We start from the raw sequence: 22,751 nt of genomic DNA on the forward strand, positions 1-22,751 counted from the left end.
ATAGGACGCCTACTCCGAAACATGTCTTCGTTTCCTGTACCTACTCCTAATCCATTCGTGCAGGGCAATGAATAGAACCAATCGCACAGTTTTAAACGCACTTTCTGGGCAGCTACTGGACTCTGGAGTTGCAAGCGAGGTCAGGAGCTTAAGGGATCAATGTTTAATCCTGCCATTTCCGCTTTGGTTGGTTGTACTTTCAAAAATAGTATGCTAAGCCCATTTATCTTCATATGAGGTACAGGATCCAAAGATTAACAATGACGGATAATACCATCTTCAATCTGTCTGAGGAAAATACCCCTCAACGATCAAGACGAGCGAAGCCCCACTCTTCTTTAATTTTCGATTCATGAACTCACTCGTCAAATCAACCCGTGCTGCATGGAAAACAGCAATCTTAACGGATGACCCGGAAACTATAAAATTCCAATAGCAGACAAAAAATTTGTGCTTTGTATCTAAGGTTCAGAATCTACAATTTAGTTGTTAAAATCACTTTTCGAGTCGAAGAAAAATCGCTTGTCCGATATGTTCGAAGTCAGATCAGAGCTTTACACACTACCAAGCGTATTCCATCAGCATTTTAGGTAGATTATGGATGTTATCAAAATTTTAGTCAAGGGACTCCCTTTTAAAGTCCCCTTCTCTGTGCATCCACGACTCAAATACGAAAAGCCTATATTCCTGGTGATTCGAGGTCTACATAGGTCTGAGCATTCATAGTGATAAAGAGAATCAAAAATATTACAAACAAATTTATTCTTACTTTCGGATTTCAATTATACCTTACAAGAATACCAACAGAGGTCCAGGCCTATTGGAGAGAAAGGATATCGGAGGACTATACTCCATGGAAGAAGTCGAAAAGTAAAAGAGAACAATTTCAGGGGACACATTTTCGAACGAGGGGTCCTCTTGACAAATTTGAGGGATAATTCCCCCCCCCCCCAAAGCTTGAATATGAAGTTTTAAAGACCAGTTAGAAACTTCATTAGTGATGAGTTCTTTAATCCCCCTGCTCCTTTTAAGATACTTTTTAACTTTTCATTTTTCCTTGCATTCTTCTTTGCATTTATCCGTTCTTCTTTCCTTTCATCATTAAGAAACATATCATTTTTTCTAAAATAGCAGCCAACATTGCTTACACCAGTCACCATCGCTGATTCAGCCTTAATATTTGTTACCTTCTTCTTAACTGATTCTTTTCTCTCATTGGCAAGTTCTGGTAGATCTCTTTCTAAATGAAAATTGGATTTTTGCTTGCAGAACAAACAGGCAATAACCTAAAAAAGAAGCAAAATCTAGAAATTAAAGTAGATAAATAAGTATTCTAACCAATATAATTGAACAACTGAAAGAGAGAAAAAGAAATGAGAAATGAGAGAAAGCTTACTGTCTATCCCTAATTGAAGTTCAAAATAATAACAAAAATGACTTAAACTAAGAACTAAAATATGAATAGAATTAGTTATAGATCAAATTAATAAGAAAAGGTTAGGAAGAGTTAAATAGAATTAAATAATTCATAAATTAGATAAAATAATCAGAAATATTATGCTTACTAATAAAAGACTATAATTAACAATAATAAAATCAATCAAGGTAAAACAGTGGAGGACCATCCCATGCTTTAATTTTTATTATTTATAATAATAAAAATTTTTATTATAATAAATACATTTTATTTATAATTTTATTTATATATTTTATATATATTATTTATATATTTTTATTTATATATTTTATTTATAATTTTTTTTATTTATAATAAATACAGTTCTATCCAGGTAACGGAAAACATTACTTATCACCTTGAATTTATTCGGAATAGAAATAGATGATCCTAAGTATGGTACTGTGCATAGACAAGCAACTTTTCAGAAGATGCTTGTATTATCTTAATTTTCAGTTAGTATGTGCCGAGGTTTGTTTTTTACTAGGTTTCGTCTACAAGTAATGAAATTTAAATAATCTCCTTCTATAATGAACTATTTCGATCCTTTATGTAATTGTCTTCCTTTATGATCCCTTATGATTTCCTTATGATACTTTATGCAATTGATTTTATTTAATTTTTTTTGTTGATTACAAAAGCACGTAGGTGTGACAAATTCCTGATGTTAATAATATAAGCTAATAATACAGTGTTATAGAAAATACAGTTTTTCGTAAAAAATTGATTTTATTTTTAAATTACTGTTTTTAATTACAAAAGTTTCTTACTAGATCAATTTTCTTTAGAGTGAGTCATTAAATAATTCTTTAGGATGTTCCAATGCCAAGCTATCTGAAGAGAAAAACAAAGAAAAAAAGAGGAAAAAGATGCCGTATATACAGAATATCGTGGCTACAGCCACTTTTCTTGATTTTCAAGCCAATATATTATCCTTGTTGTTTAAGCCAAGGGGCAGGAAGTTTCCTAAATAGGGGCTTCGAACAAGGCGGTTCTAATAGTGTACCTCTAGTCTTGATCTGACTCTATTTTTAGGAGTTAAGGGTTACTATATTTCTTAGTAGTGGACATTATCGTCCATTACTAGGTTGCTAGCTACCACTGCAACCCGGATTTTCGAACCCATTCTAGCTCCCTGAATTTTCAAAACCTCAATTTCATTCAATTTGCTCATAATTTCATCTAGGATGCTTAAATCATCAGCATAATCTAACTCTAGGAAAGTTTTTCTTCCCCAATTGATTTCGCGCTCTCCCGTTACCTTTCCTGTGCTCCTTAAGACAAAGTTCATCAAAACGACCCACATAAAGGGGGATAGAAAACAACGATGCATAGCTCCTGATTTAACACAAAAACAACTGCTAATCTCATTTCCTACCTTAGCCGCAGCAGTGTTCAACTAGCTATCTAGATATTACCTAGCTCTTGAAGCGGGAACATAATTGGATTATTTTTTAAAGTTACAATGATTAACTATTATGAAAGTCTAGAAATTGAATCGCATTAAGTACATCACTCATACAAATACCGATCTACCTGTGTGTGACTGTGTACCAAGTAAACAAAGGATTTGCTGTGAAATTGTGCGAAAAAGATTGGATTTGTTTATTTTGCTAATTAACGGGTACTATGCTGTATTGGATGTAGGAGTACGGTAGTGAACAAGTTGCAGGCCTCCACGGTCCACTGGGCCACCCTGCAAAAGCGATGATTGCCAACGTCATCCGCGGGCCTGCCCCCTTCAAGATAAGTCTGATTTGTTTTTTCTGCTCACACTAATCATGTCGTATAAGCAATTTGATCTGGCACTGGCTATATTTGCAGGCTATCCATTGTGGCCTGTATTCCAAAAGTTATGAAAAGGGATGGAAAGCAAACGAGCTATTTGATCTTCTGTTACGGGGATCATAGCAAGCAAATGGTTTCAGAAATTAATCTTGTATCGTATGAAAACAATGTCGCCGAAGCTTTTAATGAAACTACGAAGAATGCTAAAAACACTTTTGATAAACTTGAGCGTTTTCCCAACATTTACAGGTCGACCTAAAAAGCCTTTGCTGCACTAAAAAAACACGATGAAGCTGCTACATTAACCGGTTCGCAGTCTGCCTTATTTGCACGAATTTCGGCCACTGAACAGGACCTAGTGAAAACTAAGTCTTAAAGACTCTGCCGAGGCTATAATTAGTGAGTTGTACAATTCAGTATCACTTGAGTTCAACCCTATCTTAGACAGCATCGAACGAAAGCTGAAAGCAGGTAGATTGTAAATTCTTAATCTTGAGAATCGAATTGAATATATCGAAGTCAAGCTGGACGATATGGATCAAGAAAATATCTTGGACAGTCTTGTTTTCAACGGTCTTAAACAACGGTCTTGTTTTCAACGGTCTTAAACGGTTTCAACAGCCGGGAGTTGACCTTAAAACGACTGTGCTCAATGTCCTTTCGACACAAATGGGTGTTACTGGTATATCCTCTGGGAAATTATCAAATATTTTCCAGTTTAGAATTAATGGAACTCATACTGCTAGTGAGAAAGTTGCCCCAGTACTAGTGCGATTTGTTGGCAAAGAATTTGCTCGAGATGTGTTCTCAGAGAAGTCTAAACTAGTAGGTTCGGGCATCTTTGTGTCGGAATCCCTTACAAAGAGACGTCGTGATTTGCTAAATGCCGCAAGGGATCTAACATGTATGGACTGACCGCGGTAACATATTAGTGAAGTCGCCAGGTGAATATTCTGCGCGAAAAATAAGACCCATGCTGAATGTGTTTGAATTAGTATGTATTATTATTTTTAAAAAAAATGTCGATTATTGGTCTCCTAGTTTTTGGTTTTTCTTATTTATTTTTATTTTTTTCATTTAGAGAGATTTGTTTTGGTTCGAGATTTCATTTATTCTCGCTGTGTCTATACTGGATGATTTAGTGAGCCGACCTTTTCTACTAGAATAGGTTTTTTCGGCACAAATAGCAACTGATATTGAGCCGTGTATGAACCAAGTTAGATTTAAACAGTTGAGAAACAGTGCTTATGTTTAATGTTCGCAGTTAAACCCCGCGGAAGCCGATTTACTAAGTTTTTGGGCCTGGAATTGCCACTTAACCACGTGTTATGAGGATGTGTTGCAATTTCACTCTGATTCTCAAGGAAAGATTAGTTTTATTGGTATATGTGAAAGTTTTTTGAGGCAGGAACACTCTCTTTCATTGTAATCTTTTTCTGATTATAATTTGGAGACTAAAAACCGGACGTCACTTCATAGAGGGGGAATTTCGTGTTTGATTTCAAAGTCGTTGACACACCAAGTAAGAAATGATATTGATTTTTGGATAGAGGGTAATTTCGAAAGTTTTAGTCTAGAATTAGATATGGGAAGTAGTAAATTTTTGATTAGTGTTGTGTATCAGCCACCGAGTGCTAGCTGGGAAGAATTTGAGCGTGGGCTTGATCAACTTGCGCGTGCGGTGTCTCGGACAGGTTTAGCTGGGAAGAATTTGAGCGTGGGTTTAATCAACTTGCACGTGCGGTGTCTCGGACAGATTTAGATTTTATTTGTAAGGGTGATTTTAACTTTGATCTGCTTACATTGAATGAAGTGAATTTTGATTTTTTTTTTCTTTTTTTTTTTTTAATTTGATGGTTGCTCATGATCTTTTCCCCCTAGTCGATATTCCAACACATGTTACGAGTCATTCAGCCACTCTCATTGATAATATTTTTGTTGGTTGAAAGTATCTGAACCGTAGTTATGGCGATGTGGTTCTATACCCTTGTTCGGACCATTTCCCAGTTTTTGGAGCGGTATCTTGTGGCCGAATAAAAAACAATAAAATAAAAAAAAAAGTGAAGTCTAGGTCGTTGAAAAAGGTGAATTTACAGAGGTTTGGCGAAGAGTTGAGTACCATTGATTTTCGTGAGATTATGGATGTGAAAGATGAAGCTTCTGGTGCATTTGCTCGTATGATGGGGGTCGTACAGCCAATTTATGATAAGACTTGCCCAGTGAAATTCTTAAAACCACGTAAGCGTGAGCCCAGGAAGCCCTGGAAAACTATTGAAATTCTTAAAGCGTCCGATTTAAGAAATCAACTGTATGTGGAATATTTAAATAGTGAATGTGCCAAGAAACTGGAAGAATTCAAAATAATACGCAATAAAGTAAACTCGATAAGAAGAAAAGCTAAAAAAGAATACTTTGCAAACCAATTGAGTTTAAATAAGGATAATACTAAAGGAATTTAGAAGGTTATGAATGACCTATTGGGAAAGAAGAAAGAAGCTCCACCCAATACGCTACTGATTCAAGGAGAAGTTGTTAATGATGAAATGAGTTTCACGAATCAATTTGCTGAGTTTTTTTCAAGTGGTTTGCAAAATGTACAGGCGCAAGGGTTAGTGAACTTTAATAATGATTTATTGGAAGATATTAATTTGTGGATGATAGAGGAATTGGAAATGAAATTGAATTTCAGCCTTGTACTGGAGATGAAATATTTTTAAAGTTGTGAAAGCAATAAAATCGAATTCAGCAGGGACAGATGGCATTAATCTGGAAACTTTTAAGTCAGTGATGTATTACTTAATACCATGTCTAGTCCATATAATCTATCTTTCCCATCAAACCGGTATATTCCGTGATGCGCTAAGACGGGCAAAAGTAACTTCCCTTCACAAAGGTGGTTCTAAGCTAGAAATTGAAAATTATGGACCCAAATCAATCCTACCCTTGTTTTCAAAAATATTTGAAAAAAGTTTGCATAAAAGGCTTTATGACCACCTTATGAAAACAGAGAGTTAAATGAAAACCAGTTAGGCTTTCGGAAAGGTCAATCACGTCGGACGCCATGCATTCCCTTTGTGATACTGTAAATAAAAGCTTGGAAGGTGGCGAAATCCCTTTGACTATTTTTATCAATTTTAGAAAAGCATTCGATACAGTGGATTTTAATATTCTAGTCAAACGTCTACAATCCCTGGGAGTTCGTGGTAACTCTTTGAAGTGGTTTGATGTTTTTCTAAGTGGTAGATATATTCAAGTTGTATTGAATGATGTGTTTACTTCTCCTTTTTAAGTGAGGTATGGTGTACCTCAGGGGTCTGTTTTGGGACCATTTCTATACCTTGTGTATGTTTTATTCAATGCGTTTCTACTTAGCGAAGTGTTTCATGACGACTTTAGCGGATAATACTGCTTTAACTGTGTCTAGTCGATTGGTCGATGATTTGTTGTTGAAAGTAAATAGGGTATTAAAGTCATTTTTGTATTTACAAGTTTGAGCCTTTTGTCAGTGAACGTAAATAAAACTATTTTTATGATTTATAGGAGAGTTGGCAATTCTCCATATGTTAATAAAAAGATGTTTTTTAACGGTAAGCCTTTGTCACAGGTGCATGAAGTGCGTTGTTTGGGATTCTAGTTTGATTGTAATCTATCTTGGAAGAACCATAGTGATCTTGTTGCAGCTAAAGTTGCTAGCGGTTTGGGAATTTTGCGTCGATTAAAGCATGTTTTACCATTATCAGTTCTTTTATTATTGTATCATACCACTGTTGCGTCTTAAATTTCTTATGGTTGTGTCCTTTGATCTAGTAATTTCTATGCAAAATTTAAAAGAGTGCAGATACTACAAAATAAAACAGTACGTCTTCTTGGTAATTATATAGAAAATTTGAATGATACCGCGTCATGTTCTAATTGGTCAGATTCAGGATTATCAAGCAGCTGTTTTCGCGAATCGATGTTGCAATGATCTATGTCCTCCAGTGTTTACCGATTTTTTTTTCGAGTAAATTGTTCACTCCACAGGTATGAGACTAGGCAGGCGGATAATTTTATTGTTCAGTACCGAGATACCACATGTGCAGCTTTCAGAATTTAGGAATTTAGCTCCGGCTATTTGGAATGATATCCCAGCTGGCATTAGGGCGGCTGAACACATTAGTCATTTAAGGTAAAAATTAAAAAACATTTATTGGGAGTGGGAAGATAATTTTTTTTTCGTTTTTTGTTATTATAGTTAGCCTTTATTTATGTATATTTGGTATTAAAGGCTAATTGAGTCAGAGTGTTTTTGTTCTTCTTTATTTTTCGTTTTTTACATAAATAGGTTGAGAATCAGAGGATTGCAGCCGTCCAACATCGGGCTGTTTGAGCCTTCTCCGGGTGGTTGTGTGTATGTATAGTTTTTGTAATTAGTAGTTAATAAAGCAAGTCAAGTATATAGCACTAATTATTTTAATATACTTGTCCGGTATACCATACATAGAAAAGACCTTTGCTTAAGCTCTTTTATCAGCTGAATCAAACACTGGCTCATAATCTATAAAACTGAGGACTAAGGGTGTTTGATAACTCAGGCACATCTCAATTAGTAGACTAAGAGTGAAAATTTGATCGACACATTCTCTACCCTTCCTAAAACTACATAACTCTTATAACTTAGGCTACAGTATATTTTAGTCTAGAAAGTATCATATTACAAAGTAGATTGCTACCTACAGAGACCAGGCTAACGCCTCTATAATTACCACACTTACTCTCATCACCTTTCTTATACAGAGGTATAATTTAGGTTTTCCTAAAATCACTAGGTACTTCCCCTTTTCCAGAAGTCATATTCATAATTATTAGTAATTTACTTCTAACCTCAGAGCCACCATATTTAAGAAACTAATTTACCACAGTATCAGCACCTGGAGCCTTATGATTTTTTAAATCCTTTAGTAATGTCTCTAATTCTTACTCACAAAATAAATCTTTCTTCACATCCAGGGTATTACAAGATTTATCACTTTCCCTTATATCTTTCCCTGCAACTCTGTCCTGGTTTAGCACATTCTCAAAATGTTCTGCCCATCTTTATTTGCCTCTTTCCTTATCACTAATCGCGGTTCCATTCCTGTCTTTAACCAGGACAAGTCCAGATTGACTACTCCCTCCCAATTTATTAGCATACCAGGACAGTACTTTACTATTATGCCGTCTAGCTGCATCTTCCAGATCCTCGGAAATCTTATACATGATCTCCACTTCACACCTCCTAAGTTCACATTTATTGCTTTTTCCACTTTCTTTACATTCCTCTTATCTTCATATGATCTATCACTCAGATAATTCTTGTACAAGCCTCTTCTCTCTATTGGATATAAAGCTCTTTCACTAATATTCCTAACTAGATTCCAACTTTCTTCCCTAAGATACCATCAGCAACTTCACAAATTATTTTCCTAAAATTATTTCACCCATCTTTCACATTGTCAAATTTCAAACTCTCCAGTTTAGTATTCAACTGTTCCTGGAAATTTTCCTTAAATTCTCATCCTGTAGAATACTAACGTTATAACTTCCCGCAAGGTAGTTATCCTTCCGAAATTTCAGCTTTAAAGTAACCCTAGACACTACTAGAAGGTGATCTTTACTTTTAACATCAACAACAGCACTCATATATACCCTAGTATCTTGTATTTATCCTACCGGTCTTCAGTTTGCAATAATATAATCAATAAGGATAGTTCTCTTAACATTACATGAATACCATGTTAACATAGGGGTCATTTTATGACCAAATACTGTCTTGTTTATAACTACAGTAGTCTGTAGCTATTCTTTTTTTTCTTTTCCTACACCAAATTTACCAAGACTAGGATACCGTCTATCCCTATTTCTACCAGCCTGGGCGCTAAAATCCTCTAGTAAAAACACAATATTTCTACGTGGGACCCAGTCTATTTGTTCCTCTAGCTGTAAGTAAAGTTCATCTGAGTCACTAGTATCTCCATCAGTCAATTCTACAGGGGAATATGCTACTATAGCTGATATCCTGCACTTTTTAGTAATAAAATGAGCTATTAGTATTTTTTTTGTCAATACCTTTCCAGACTAAGCAAACTTGGCATTTATTCATCATGAGCCATACTCCCTGTCAATGTTCCCCATCCTTCCTATCTGAGTAAACAAACTTTATATTGCTTAATTTCATGCTTCCTACCCCTGGGATATGAGATTCTGAAACTTCTAATAAGTCCAGTCCGAATCGTCTGAGTTCGTCAGTCAAAATGTCAACACGATAGTAATTTCTTAACGTTGTAACATTCCAAGTTGCAATTTTCATATTCTTAAAATCATTGAAATTATTTTGGCCTCAGGAAAAGCAATGGTCCCGGATACCAGTGGAGGATGAGGACCAACACATCTTCTCAAGTCTACACCGAAACGCTTAAGCCGACTTAGAGCCGGGCAGCAAGAATCCCCTTGGACCTCCAGTATGAATGGAGGCTTTGTGTAATCCTGGGCCCATATTGGTCACAAAATGGGTTTCAGTACTTGGCGATACTCTTCTATGAACAAGGGTCTGAATCCTACATGCACAATCTAAGCCTAATATTTCAGACTCATTATATATTCATGCCTACAAATATTATACTACTATGAGGAGGCAACCCATAGTAGATAAATTAGCTAGGAAGAGCGTTTTAGGCGTTTTCAGCCCGAAAACGTCCCCCAAAACAGACCAAGCCCAGAAGAATTATCCGTTAATCCGAATCCCGTGCGAATGCTGTGTCGTTTACTAGGCTATAATTTCCTCGACAAGCGCCACTCCTCAGGTGGAAACTGGTAATACTTGCTATATACCAACTATAGCAAGACTCCCAATTCTATACAGTAAATAATATGAAAAAAACTTCGTTTTCTTAAAGAGTTAAAGAGGCTGCGTCCCAAAGTCGAACCTTAAAACGTACAGGAATTAGAAGAGGCAGTTGGGGGGCAGCCGCCCCCAAACCCCCAGCTTTTAAAGACTCTTTTGTACAGGTTTTTTTTGGGGGGGGGACTTCATTGTTACTAATTACTAGTTTCGGCGCAATGGTTCTCCTGTCCTCTTGTGTTTAACATTTTTCGAAGTTATTCCATTATTCATTCATTTCAATTTTTTGTTAATTAAAAGAGGGCCTTTCCGAAGCCAAGAGCTGGGGGTTAGCAAAAAAACAAGAAACCTGTACAAAAGAGTCTTTAAAAGCTGGGGGTTTGGGGGGCGGCAGCCCCCAAACTGCCTCTTCTAATTCCTGTACGTTTTAAGGTTCGACTTTGGGACGCAGCCTCTTTAACTCTTTAAGAAAACGAAGTTTTTTTCATATTATTTCTGTACGTTTTTCTACAATCCATGGTGGATGTAATTTAATAATTCCTGTACTCCTCGTACAGGAATTAGGAGAGGAACTTGGGTGGCTGCCACCCCCCCCCGCTTTTAAATCATTGTATAAAATAGAAAAAAAATAGATAGAATGACCGAAATGTTTCTTTTGCTCATAAGAAGCTAATATTCTGTTATCTCTCAAATGATAAGCTGTCCAGGTGTTATCAAAAATTTTTCTGGAATGGAGCTGGATTTTTATGATGCTTGCAGTCATTCTCGCCGTGCCGAGCTGATTATTTTGATGTACTTGAATGTTGATATTCGTAACTTTTAAGAATTTCAAAAATTAACATGGGACTATTAGACTATTAGGACTATAAGAAGACTATTAGGAGAGGCAAACCCCCCGCTTTTAAAGACTCTTTTGTACAGGTTTAATTTTTTTTCATATTAATTCTGTACGTTTTTCTACAATCCATGGTGGATGTAATTTAATAGTTCCTGTACTCCTCGTACAGGAATTAGGAGAGGAACCCACCCCCGCTTTTAAATCATTGTATAAAATAGAAAAAAAAATAGATAGAATGACCGAAATGTTTCTTTTGCTCATAAGAAGCTAATATTCTGTTATCTCTCAAATGATAAGCTGTCCAGGTGTTATCAAAATTTTTTTGATGTTGTGAAAAAAAATCGCCCGTAAGGGACTTGAACCCTTGACCAGAGGATTAAAAGTCTCACACTCTACCAACTGAGCTAATAACTTGCATGTGTGTAAATATAACTTCTCAATAGCTTTTAAAAATTTCAAATTAACATGGGCTCTTATGGAGAGAAATCCGTTAATTTAAATAGCTAATGGGCGGTTTCTGGAAAACAGGGAAGGAGTTATCGGATCAAGCTGAAATTTCGCGGATAAGCTCCTGGGCCGTAGGGGACCTTAACTTGTGAATTTCAGCCCGATCGGACAACGTTAAAAGGGGTGGGGGGGTTGGAGGGTCGAAACTTTGGGGGGGTTAAGATTTTCCTACGAAACTTTCATGGGCACTTACTCGGAGAATTCCGCATCGAATGAGTCTTCGTACACCCAGATCCGATGTCGGATGTGACCTGTAGGCGTGGCGAAAAAAAAGTAAATGAATTTTAAGTGGCTATGCGTGGTTTCTGGAAAACAGGGAAGGAGTTATCGGATCAAGCTGAAATTTCGCGGATAAGCTCCTGGGCCCTAGGGGACCTTAACTTGTGAATTTCAGCCCGATCGGACAACGTTAAAGGGGGGCTTGGGTTGACAGGTCGAAACTTTCGGCCAGATTTTCCCCATGAAGAAAAAGTTGGAGGGGGATGAAATTTTGCAGGTTTCTTAGTTGGAGCTCGGGCTACGAAATGCATCCCTCCCCATCCGTCTGCGACCACTGGAACCGAAGATCGCTTAACATTGTCGTGTGTCGCCTCTTTATAGAGGCACGAGTGTGCCTCCTTGATTAATAGGTTATATTTTTTAAATATGAAGTTTCTTTTTACAAACAAATCAGGGGCTGGATCATTCTAGAAAAACATGTTTCTTTTTTTTTTTTTTTTTTTTTACTGAATAAGATAATTCAATAATCTGTTACCACTAAAATAGTAGTTCTGGTTAACCTCTTCTAACTACAATTGTTTGTTTCTACCTCACTTGGGACTGAGGAGGAGGGTGTGTAGCTGTGTTGGCCTCAGGCGGTTTGGCACTGTGGTGAGTTGTTAATAGTAGTAGCAGTAGTATTTAGATAAAAAGAAATGGAAGTGATATTATGTTGCCTAGTAAGCAGGGTACCTAGTACATAGATCACACCTGGATAAGGGGGAGGTGCATTTTGCATTGTAAACTTGCTTACGAATTCACTAGGGATTAGGCCATTTTCCAATTATTTTTTTTTTACTTTTTTCCCACTTAATGCTAAACAATCAGTACTGAGGAGCAAATTAAGCTGAAAGTAAATTTACCAGCAAAGAGCTTTTTAAAAAAATAAAGATTTTTTTATGGATTTTGGTCAGTTATATCGTAGAAAATTCCTTTATCTGATTCAATGAAAAACTGACAAGACAGATCCATGATCGATGCTTTTCGATACTTTAAGGTTTATTTAAAGATAATATCTACATAGAAGTCTAAAACTGAAACAAATTACGCATGTGTTTCACAAATAGTACTTAAAGTTCACCAAGCTGGTTAACATCGTAGGGAGCTGCTTAATGGCTCATTTTAAAGGCAATTGATGTGAAGATTGAAAAATATATATATATATAGAAACTAATGTAAATAACAGCCCTCTTTCCCCAAATCCTCTGAAGCTAACTTGCCATTCGTGGTTTACTGAAAAAAAGGCTGAATTTTTCAGCTTTAATCAGTGTTTCAGGAGTTTTATCCAAAAAACTACAGTCTATAACTTTAAATCAAATTATCTTAAAACTAAAATAACAAAAATATGAATCTTTTTACAGTAGCACAACTAAATGTATTGTCAGAAACACATTTGTTTACATAAATTCTTGTGTTTTTTCTTCTCAGTACTAGAATAGCATCTTAATTTTTCAATTAAATTTAAAACCAATTGTATTTAACATTAGAAAGTCATATAATGAATCACTGCTATTACTTTAAATATTTCACTCCTAAATGAGCTCCTGCAAGAATTAGGATTCCAGATTGGTCCCCACCCTCACAACTAAACTATCACCCTTGCTCTTTTCTCCTTACTTTATTATTCAACTGCCCTTCTTTTTGTTTACTAACAGTCTTCTTACCAAACTTATCAAGCAACTCACCAAATTTTGTAATTTCTTATGAAGATATTTTAATTTTTTTTTCTTCCCTTACTATTCGGGTGATATTTTCTTTGTCGAATTAAAAGTCTTCTTACCAAGCATATTATCCAATTTCTAGGTTACTTTTCTATAAACTTTAATTTCCCCCTTTCTTTACTATTCAGTCACTGTTCTTTTTGTTTACTTAACAGGCTTCTTACCCAATTACCAAACTTCTTACCAAACTAATTACCAAATTTCTAGGTTTCTTATTGAAAAACTAGGTTTTTACAGGCTTCTTTGCAAATTACCAAACTTCTTATCAAGCTAATTATCAAATTTCTAGGTTTCTTTTTTAGAAACTTTTATTTCCTCCTTGCTTTACTATTCAGTCACTCTTCTTTGTATCGAATAACAAACTTACTAAACTTTTACAAATCAACTTACCAGATTCCTAGATTTCTTCTTAAGGTACTTCAGTTTCTTCCTTTCTTTACTATTGAGCTGCTGTTCCTTTTGTTGTCTTAACAGTCTTCTTAGTTTTGAATTTGCTGATTTTGGTTGCTTCAATGTATGGATGAAATTACCATAGGAAAACGGTATCAAACAGGCTGGACAATGTTTAAGTTTGTTGATTGGTGAATGGATCTTATTTGTCTTGGAAATAGCTTTTAGAGCCTCCATTTTGTTCCTGAAATATTTTGATTTTTTCAGTTTGTAACAACCTTTTCTAGTAGTTTTCATTTTTGACTATAAGAAGAAAGCAGTAACCAAGAACACAAAAATCAAATGTTCTAGTAAAGCATACCAAGAATTAAGGATCTTTATTTACAAAATTTACATCGCTTTATCAAATATTTTTGCATAAATTTTCTTTATGCTCTTTAGTTTTAGGCTATCAAATACTCGTCAGAATAAATTAGATTTTAAACTATTTCATCATGGTTCTGCTTCCTCTGCTCTGGATACTTTTCGCTTTCAATTGCAAATTGGAATCAATGGAACCGATTTATTGAAAAGGAAAATACGGCCATTAGGGTATACACAACGTGAGAGGACGTGACAATAAAAAAATTGTGGTTATAAACTTAAGTCTAGAAATCTTACTTTAACACTTGTGATCAGGGGTTTCAATTCATGAAAATGTAAATAGGGGACAAACATTAAAATTAAACAAAGATAATTGGCATTTTTTTTTCATTGAAAATACACAAAAGTATTGTTATTTAAATATAGGGGGAGGCCATTAGTCCCCGCCCCCAATTTGCGCTCCTAATTATGATGGGACCATTTGAATAAATTAAGTACAGAATAATAACAAATAACAAATTACACACAACATAAAAAACATCATTCATACTCCTTGTAGGACATAATGGGATAGAAAATTGACCATTCCTAAGAACGTCATGAGTTCTTCCTTGCTTGTAGGATATGGCATGTCCTTTATAGCTTGAACTTTCCTTGGATCAGGTTTTATACCTTCAGCTGTGATGATGTGGCCAAAATAAGATATACTGGGAGCACCAAATATACATTTCTTAGAGTTGAATTTTACTCCTTCCTTTCTGGCCCTCTCCAGAACACATACAAGGTTTCTATGATGCTCGTCATCCTTACCAGATACTATTATCTAGTCCACAATCACACCTAGTCCCTCTAGATTGCTGAATGTTCCCTCCATTTTCTGTTGGAAGATGTCCTGAGCACAGACAATGCCAAACGGCATCCTCATGTATTGATACCTTCTGAACGGTGTATTAAAAGTTGTCATTATTGATGCTTGTTCTGATAGTTTGAGCATCCAATATCCAGACTTGGCATCTAGTTTGGTGAATCTGTTGTGACCATTGAGCCGTGCAGCAACGTCATCAAAAGTTGGCATGGGGTGATAGAATCATTTTATAGCATTATTTAGATCTCTTGGATCTAAACACAAACGCAGAGAACCATCTTGTTTTTCAAGAGTGACAATCAAGTTCACCCACTCCATTGGAGTTGTGACCTTTTGTCTGATACCCTGTTTTTCCAACTGTTCTAACTCACTTTTCAGCTTGTCATGAAGGGCAAATGGTATATGTCTCACTGGATGTACAGTTGACACAGCGCCTGGCTTCAGATGTATGCTGCATTCACCCTGTAGCTCGTCGCTACAGTTTCATACTGGTGAAAACGTCGGCTTAATCTTTTTTTATCTTTTGGATGAAAGGCGTTTCATGATTTTGTTCAACAGTTCCTGCCAGTTTCACCAGACCCATGTCAACACATGCTTCATACACTAGTTTTGGCATGGCTCTGGTTCTTACAACAAAAAATTCATATCTTCCTGAGGCAGCCTTATTGTATGCACATGACAGCATGCACGTCCCAGCTACTGGGATTCTCGTACCTTCATATGCAACCAGAATTTGCTTGGTTTCTTTCAACTCAGGTCTGGGGACAATTTTCTGGAACAGATCTATTGAAATGACATTGGCTTCCGCCCCAGAGCTGATTTTGAATTTGATCGTCCATTCCTGTTTATTCACAATGACTTCAGCAGTTGGTTGCGTTAATATCTCCAACATATTCCACAAATAGTGTATCAATGAACACTTGTTTGGTCTGAGGTGCATTTCCACTTTCAATGGCATGCACTGGTTTGCTTCAACAAACTTGAGCAAAATGAGTTGTACGTCCACAACTTGAACAGATCTTCCCTTTAGCTGGGCATTTATGATTCTGATCGTATTGTCCTCCACAGAAGTAACATTGCCTCAACTGAGATGCATATACTGGCTGGTACTGCTTCCTTTTCTGCAGAGTATCTATCTCCTGTTTAATCTTCATATCTTTTGAAACATCTGCCATTGTTGAGAGCTGTGCCTGTGTTGTTTCGTGGGCTCTAGCAATTTCAATGGCTTTTGACAGTCCTAATGTACCGCCTTCTGACAAAAGTTTCTCCCGGATTTTTGGGTGATAGGATCCAACAAACAATCCACTCTCTCACCATGTCATTAACAGTTGCTGTTGGATAGTCACAATCTTTAACCCTTCTTTAACCCAATCTTTAACTGCTGAGGATAGGTGATTCGGGTATCCGCACCTCCCACAGGTCCAAAAATCGTTGATGGTTGCGATCCCAAGAGCAAGTTCCATTGTGAATCCATCCTGCATATTTCAGAAGTTTTGATAGAGAATCGAATAAGGTCAATAGCCTTATCGGAATGACCGGAATAAGGTTAAAGATAATGGGAAAAAGAAAGCAAGTGTCCCCACAAAAAAAATGGAGAGAACCCCTGTGTGGGCTGCAATATGAAATTAAAACATGATGCTAAAGCAATGTTGTATGACAGATGTGAAAAGTGGCTATGCATTTCATGTATTGAAATGACAGAATCCAGGTACAACCTTATAAACAAATTAAGTGCTGGGTCATCATTCGCCTGGTATTACCCCCTTTGTTTAGCCGACCCCACAAGAAAAAGTGCTGCCGTAAACTGAGGACGTAAACACGACTGTGAAAGAACAAATTGATTGCCTAAAAACTGAACTGCTTGCAGAAATGACTATAATGGTTTATTCAGTCGCTGAAAGAGTTTCAGAAATTGAAATAGAATTGTTGAAAAAGTGCAAAAAAGCTGACATGGAAACACAAGTCAAATACCTCGTTGGAGAAGAACTAAAAGTGCTGAAGGAAACCCAAACAAACGGAAGCCCGTTTGTTTGGCCCGTCACAAATCGGAAGCCCACGAAGAAATGAGAGACAAAATAAGAAGAGACCATGATAGGTGGCACTGAAGGCTAAATATCATAGCTCATGGAATTCCCTAGCTAGAGCGGGGTACAAGCCAGGAGAAGGAACAGGCTGATATAAAGTTCATCAGCAAGCATCTAAAAACCTCCTATAAACTTCCAGAATTTCATTTCACAAATGTAAAGGGCTTGATACCTAAGAATAACCAGATTGTTGCCAGACAACAGCCACAAAAATAGCACCAGTGATACTTACCATCCCCAACATTATGATAAAAAGGAAATCACTAAAATCTCCTTTTTGAAAAAGGAGACGATTCAGTACCGAAGTGATGTAAGCAGGGAGGACAGAGAGAAGCGAGCGAAGCTAGTGAAAGAATTAAAGGACCAGCTGCGAAATGTTGAAAAAGACCTTGTTATCCATAAGAGTTGCATTGTCCCAAAAAACCAGCAGTGAGCAGGGTTGGGAACTTTCCCTTCCCCACTAGTGTAAATAGATCCAATAGTTCAAAATATTTAGACTTTAGTTACAATAGATGAACAGATTCGGAAAGGGATATGGTATCCACAAGTTATGAAGATGCCCAAACACCTAGTGAAATAAGTGATAGTAGTCCAAGTGATCTAGTACAAAACATTAAAAGTCATCGCTCTCAGTTTCTCCAAGTGCTGAGCACAAACGTAGACTCCTTGCCAAATAAACTAACCAAGTTACAGATCTTAGCAGCAAAAAATAATCATGATGTGATTTGTGTAGCTGAAATTAAGCCAAAGAATACAAATAACCCCTTGAACAATGCCCACATTGGAATTGCTGGATATTTCCTATTTACAAATTTACAAGATGACCGAGAAGAGGAATCGCAGTCTATGTGAATGCAACCTTATTGGTAAGCAGAATCTCTCTTAATAAAATTTTGGATTGGGTTGTATATTTGGCAATAGAGATTGTGCTACCCCGAGAAAGCCTAGTTTTAGTCACATTTTACCAGAGCCCAAGTTGCCCAAACCTAATAGAGTCTGAACTGGCACTTTTTAGGGCCCTGCAGTTGCTACAAGATAAGAAGCCAAAGAACCTTTTAATAATTGGAGATTTTAACCTTCCTCAAGTCAGTTGGGTTGATGGCTTAGGGTATTCCCCCCAGTATCATGAGGGTCATGCTATAAACTCTGCTTTCCTCACTTACCTAGCAAAAAATACGCTATATCAATCCACTGAATCACCAACAAGGTTCAGAGATGGACAAATACCCTTGCTACTTGATCTGGTAATCACATACAACCCAGATCAAATTCTAAGTATCAATCATTTACCATTGATTGGTGCAATTGATCATGTACGTCTCTAAACAACTCTCCAACTGTCACCACCCTCTTCCAACCATATTTGCTGAAGATATATCAATTACAAGAAAATCCGCAAGGAACTAAGGAGAACGCAAAATGGCGACTGGGAAGCACTGTTTGAGCAAAAGTCAAGCAACGAGAGCTGGAATCTCTTCAAGGAAATAATGCTAAAGCACGAGGAGACATGTACCACTGTCTCATATATGAAGAGGCCATGCACCCTACCTTACTTGACAAGGTCCATAAAACGGGAAATGAACAGAAAGAACAGATACTCGGCAAAATACAGGCGAACCAATTCTCGAAAACAATATGATAAATTCAAAAAAGCAAGGAATAGACTGAAAAAGATTACATGATATTCTATAAAAAACATGAAGATATCATTGCTACAAAAACTAAAACTAATCCAAAGAAGTTCTGGAACTATGTATCATCAGCAAAGCCAAGACAACATTCCATTCCCTACCTAACCACACCATCTGGCAAAATCACTGATCATGCAGAGATAGCAGAAACCTTAAACAAACAATATTCCTCAGTCTACAAGGTGGAAAACTCTAGAAACATCCCAGATAACCAGGAACATCCTGTCAATGTAACAATGCCAATGGTTGTCATTTTTGAGTCAGATGTCCAAAAACAACTGAAAAATCTTGACACATCAAAGTCAAAAGGACCAGATGGTTTACACCCAAGACTACTCAAAGAGACTGCTGAACTCATATCCTCAAAAATCTCCAAGAAATCACTAAAAGAAAAAGCTGTCCTCTCTGACTGGAAAAAAGCTACTGTTATACCATTACACCAGAAAGGCTCCAAAGACAAAGCTAAAAATTATAGGCCAATAAGTCTAATATCAGTAACTAAAATAAGTCTAATATCAGTATCAAATATTCCTGAGGGAATCATAAACAATGCTGTCACTAAGCACTTGAAATACAACAACATCATGTCTCCAAATCAGCATGGCTTCTGAAATGGCCATTCCATGGACACAACCCTAATACAGTCATACAATGAAGTCACCAAACTACTGGAAAAAGGGACACCCATGGACATGATTTTGTTGGATCAAGCAAAAGTTTTCAACAAAATTACACACCTAAGGCTGACAAGAAAGCTTCAAGCTTGTCGCATTCACTCAGACATCATTGAATGGATTGTAGACTTCCTGGGAGAACAAACCCAAAGAGTTGCTGTTATTAATGATAAAGGAGTATGTGTATTATCATCACCTATACCTGTTCTTAGCAGAGTTCCCCAAGGAACCATGCTTGGGCCATCACTTTTCAACATATATATCAATGATGCTCCTGAAATACTCCACCTTGGTCCTGTGGTGGTGCAGTGGGTTTGACCTTAGCTTGGTAATATGGGACCAAGAGATTGAATCATGCTGCAGCAATGCACTGCAGGGCCAATGCAGGGACCTTAATAGTCAAGAAGCGCTGTTAATCTGATTACTTACTTACTTACTGAAATACTCTGAAATTCTTCTCACACTCTATGCAGATTGTTCTAAGCTCATCAGGGCAGTATCATCTTGGGCAGAGGCTGACTCAATCCAAGCCAATCTTGACAAGCTGAATGACTGAGCTAGACAATGGCTACTTGAATTTAATTAAATGAATTTAAAAAAGTAAATGCACAGTTTTACATTTTGGCAATAAAAATCAAAAACATATTTACACCATGCAAAACGAAATAACTGGTCAAAGATGACCCCTAGTTGCAGTTACAGAGGAAAGAGACTTGGGTGTCATAGTTGACTGCCAGTTAAAGTTTTGAAGTCATACTGAAAATATTGTAGCTAGCACAAACCATGCTTTAGGGACAATTAAACAAACATTCACAACTAGATCTCCATGAAAAATCACCAAGCTATACAAGAGTCTTGTCAGACCAAGGCTAGAAACTGGCATGTCAATTGCATCTCTCTTCTACAAAGTGGACAGGGACATGATAGAGAAAGTACAGAGGAGAGCATCAAAGATAGTAGATGGGTGTTAACATCTTCCTTACCCAATGAGACTGCAAACTCTGAACTTATGCAGTATGACTTACCAAAGAAAAAGGGGTGACATGATTAATGTCACTAGGAATGGAGGCAATAAGGAATGGAGGCTGGAATGGGACACCTTGGAGTCCCAGACCAGAGCATAAACCCTAGTCAATAAAACCAACTTAATATTCAAAACAATTCCAAATCAACCCACATGGCAATTTTTGAAGAAATGCTGAGCAATGCTACAGGATAGAAAATCCTTCAATTACTCCAAGTTGCAATTTAAGGTAATATACCTCTGCTCTAATGAACACTGTATTTTTTGGCTTACATCACTCACAGAAACATGTCACACAAAACTGCCTGTCTTGACTCTCTAGGTGCATGTAGAGAACTGACCAGCTACTCATTTGTTAGCTAGGAATGTCCTCTACTGAATCCAGTCAGTGTACACAAGATACAGTTGCAAAGGAATAAAATCAGTCCTATTACTTTCCAGACAAACCCTGTACAATAGAGAGAAGGATTTATTCATTAAACAGATAATAAACAAAAAATGGTTACTACCTCCCCTAAAAAACAGAGCTTGTCCAAAGGGGAGATAGAGATTGTCAACAGAGGAGATGTATATTTCATTTTAATTATTATTTAGAAACAAGATGCTAAGGTTATATTCTTGCATAGTTTCAATCATTCAGATGGCTCTCTTTTTTATACTTTTTACTGCCAGCTAATTTAGTGTGTCTGTCTTTTGCTTAAGAAATAAAAAAGCTAGACTTTCTAGATATATCTGATGCTTATTTTCTGCTTAATTTTTATATGTGCTTTATTCTCAAACATGGCACCCAAGAGTGTAAGTACTTTTTACCTTCCTTGACCATCTTTTTCATTAAAAACTGAATTCATATGTTTTCCTGATTTTTGTATGACATGTAGCCTATGGTTTTGGAAGTTTCTGCTTAACTAAGTTAAAGAATCAGATTTATATTTTTAGTGGGACTATCCTAGTAACCTACCATGAGAAAGCACTTGATGTAGGGCCTTATATATATTCAGGGTTGACAAGAATTCATGGGAAATTTTTAGTGACCACTTCTAAGGGAAACATGTTAACAAATAATTGCATTACTATTAGACTCCTTAATTATTTTCATTCTAAATATCACAATCACTCTATCATACACAGAATATTTCTATTAAGTCTGATGAAAAATATTAGGCTATGTTTTCTTCTACTATTACCCCAAATCATGTTTTAACAAATCATGTTTTAACATTTCCAAATCATGTTTTAGCAATATTTTTATCCAGCAATTCTATTAAGATTAATAAGGAGGACTATTTTTCAACAGGTTAAAATGCAGGAACTATACTAGCTAACAAAAAAGACATAACACTTTAGAAGACAAAAACAACAATAAATATATTATTTGGGACTATTAAAGGATGAAAATAGCTGTAAGCATTATTGAACCTTCTATCTTTGGATTTATACATTAAACTATCAGGAACTAGGCCCAGACCATAGGACTGTCCTTGATACTTTTCTAAGTTTTAGGATCTTACCAAACTTCGACATTAAACTAGTGATGCTATCAGACACTTACAGATAGTTACTTATTAAATAAGGGCTGCCATCATTCATTCTTGCCAACGAATTTAAATGGGTGATTCTCAGCCCTAGTGTTTTGTCTTCAACAGAAACCATTTTTTTTATTTTTAAGTTACTCCGCTAAAACTCAGACAGCATTGCCAAATTTTGTTAATTGTCTTAGATTTTGCGGCAAATTTTCTTTCGTTTCGCTTGCCAATGAGTTCGTTTGGAGAAAAGATATGTAATCCAAATGTACAACTGAGAAAGTTTTCAGTATCTGATGCATAGGGTGGTAGTGGTCGTTTGTCTTCAAAAATGTTTCATTGATCTTGCTGATTAAAATCAAAGTTACTCAGTCCATTTGATTTTTTACAATAGACGTTCAACTTGTGGAATTGCCGTAAAATTTCCTTGTGGTTATTTCTCACTTTCTTTCTAATTATTCTTCGATAATTTTTTTTGAATAAACCTGAACTGATCATTCAAAAAATAGATCATTTAACAAACATGACAATACTGACTTCTTAACTTACAGTATTATCATCTCGAATAGATTTTAGGCACGCTTAAGACCATTTCTGGCTAACAAATAGTGGATAAAAATGTTTTATTTACACTCAAAAGACATTATTTGTTTATCAACAAGTGTGGATCGATAATAATTTCCGTGAAAAAGCAATTCTTTGATTTTTGCTGG

The 22,751-nt window shown here is 36.3% G+C and overlaps 1 protein-coding gene across 1 annotated transcript; it reads right to left on the reverse strand.

The window, feature by feature from the left end:
- Nucleotides 1–745: 745 nt before the first annotated feature.
- On the reverse strand, nt 746–22,199 carry LOC136028346 (uncharacterized). Its single transcript, XM_065706133.1, has 3 exons — nt 22,068–22,199; nt 13,818–14,061; nt 746–1,286 (listed from the first exon to the last, which is right to left on the reverse strand). Exons 1-3 carry the CDS (start codon nt 22,166–22,168, stop codon nt 972–974), a joined length of 660 nt encoding a protein of 219 aa, XP_065562205.1. The 5' UTR covers nt 22,169–22,199; the 3' UTR covers nt 746–971.
- Nucleotides 22,200–22,751: the final 552 nt, after the last annotated feature.

This window comes from Artemia franciscana, chromosome 6, assembly GCF_032884065.1.
Source record: "Artemia franciscana chromosome 6, ASM3288406v1, whole genome shotgun sequence".
Taxonomy (NCBI): Eukaryota; Metazoa; Arthropoda; class Branchiopoda; order Anostraca; family Artemiidae; genus Artemia; species Artemia franciscana.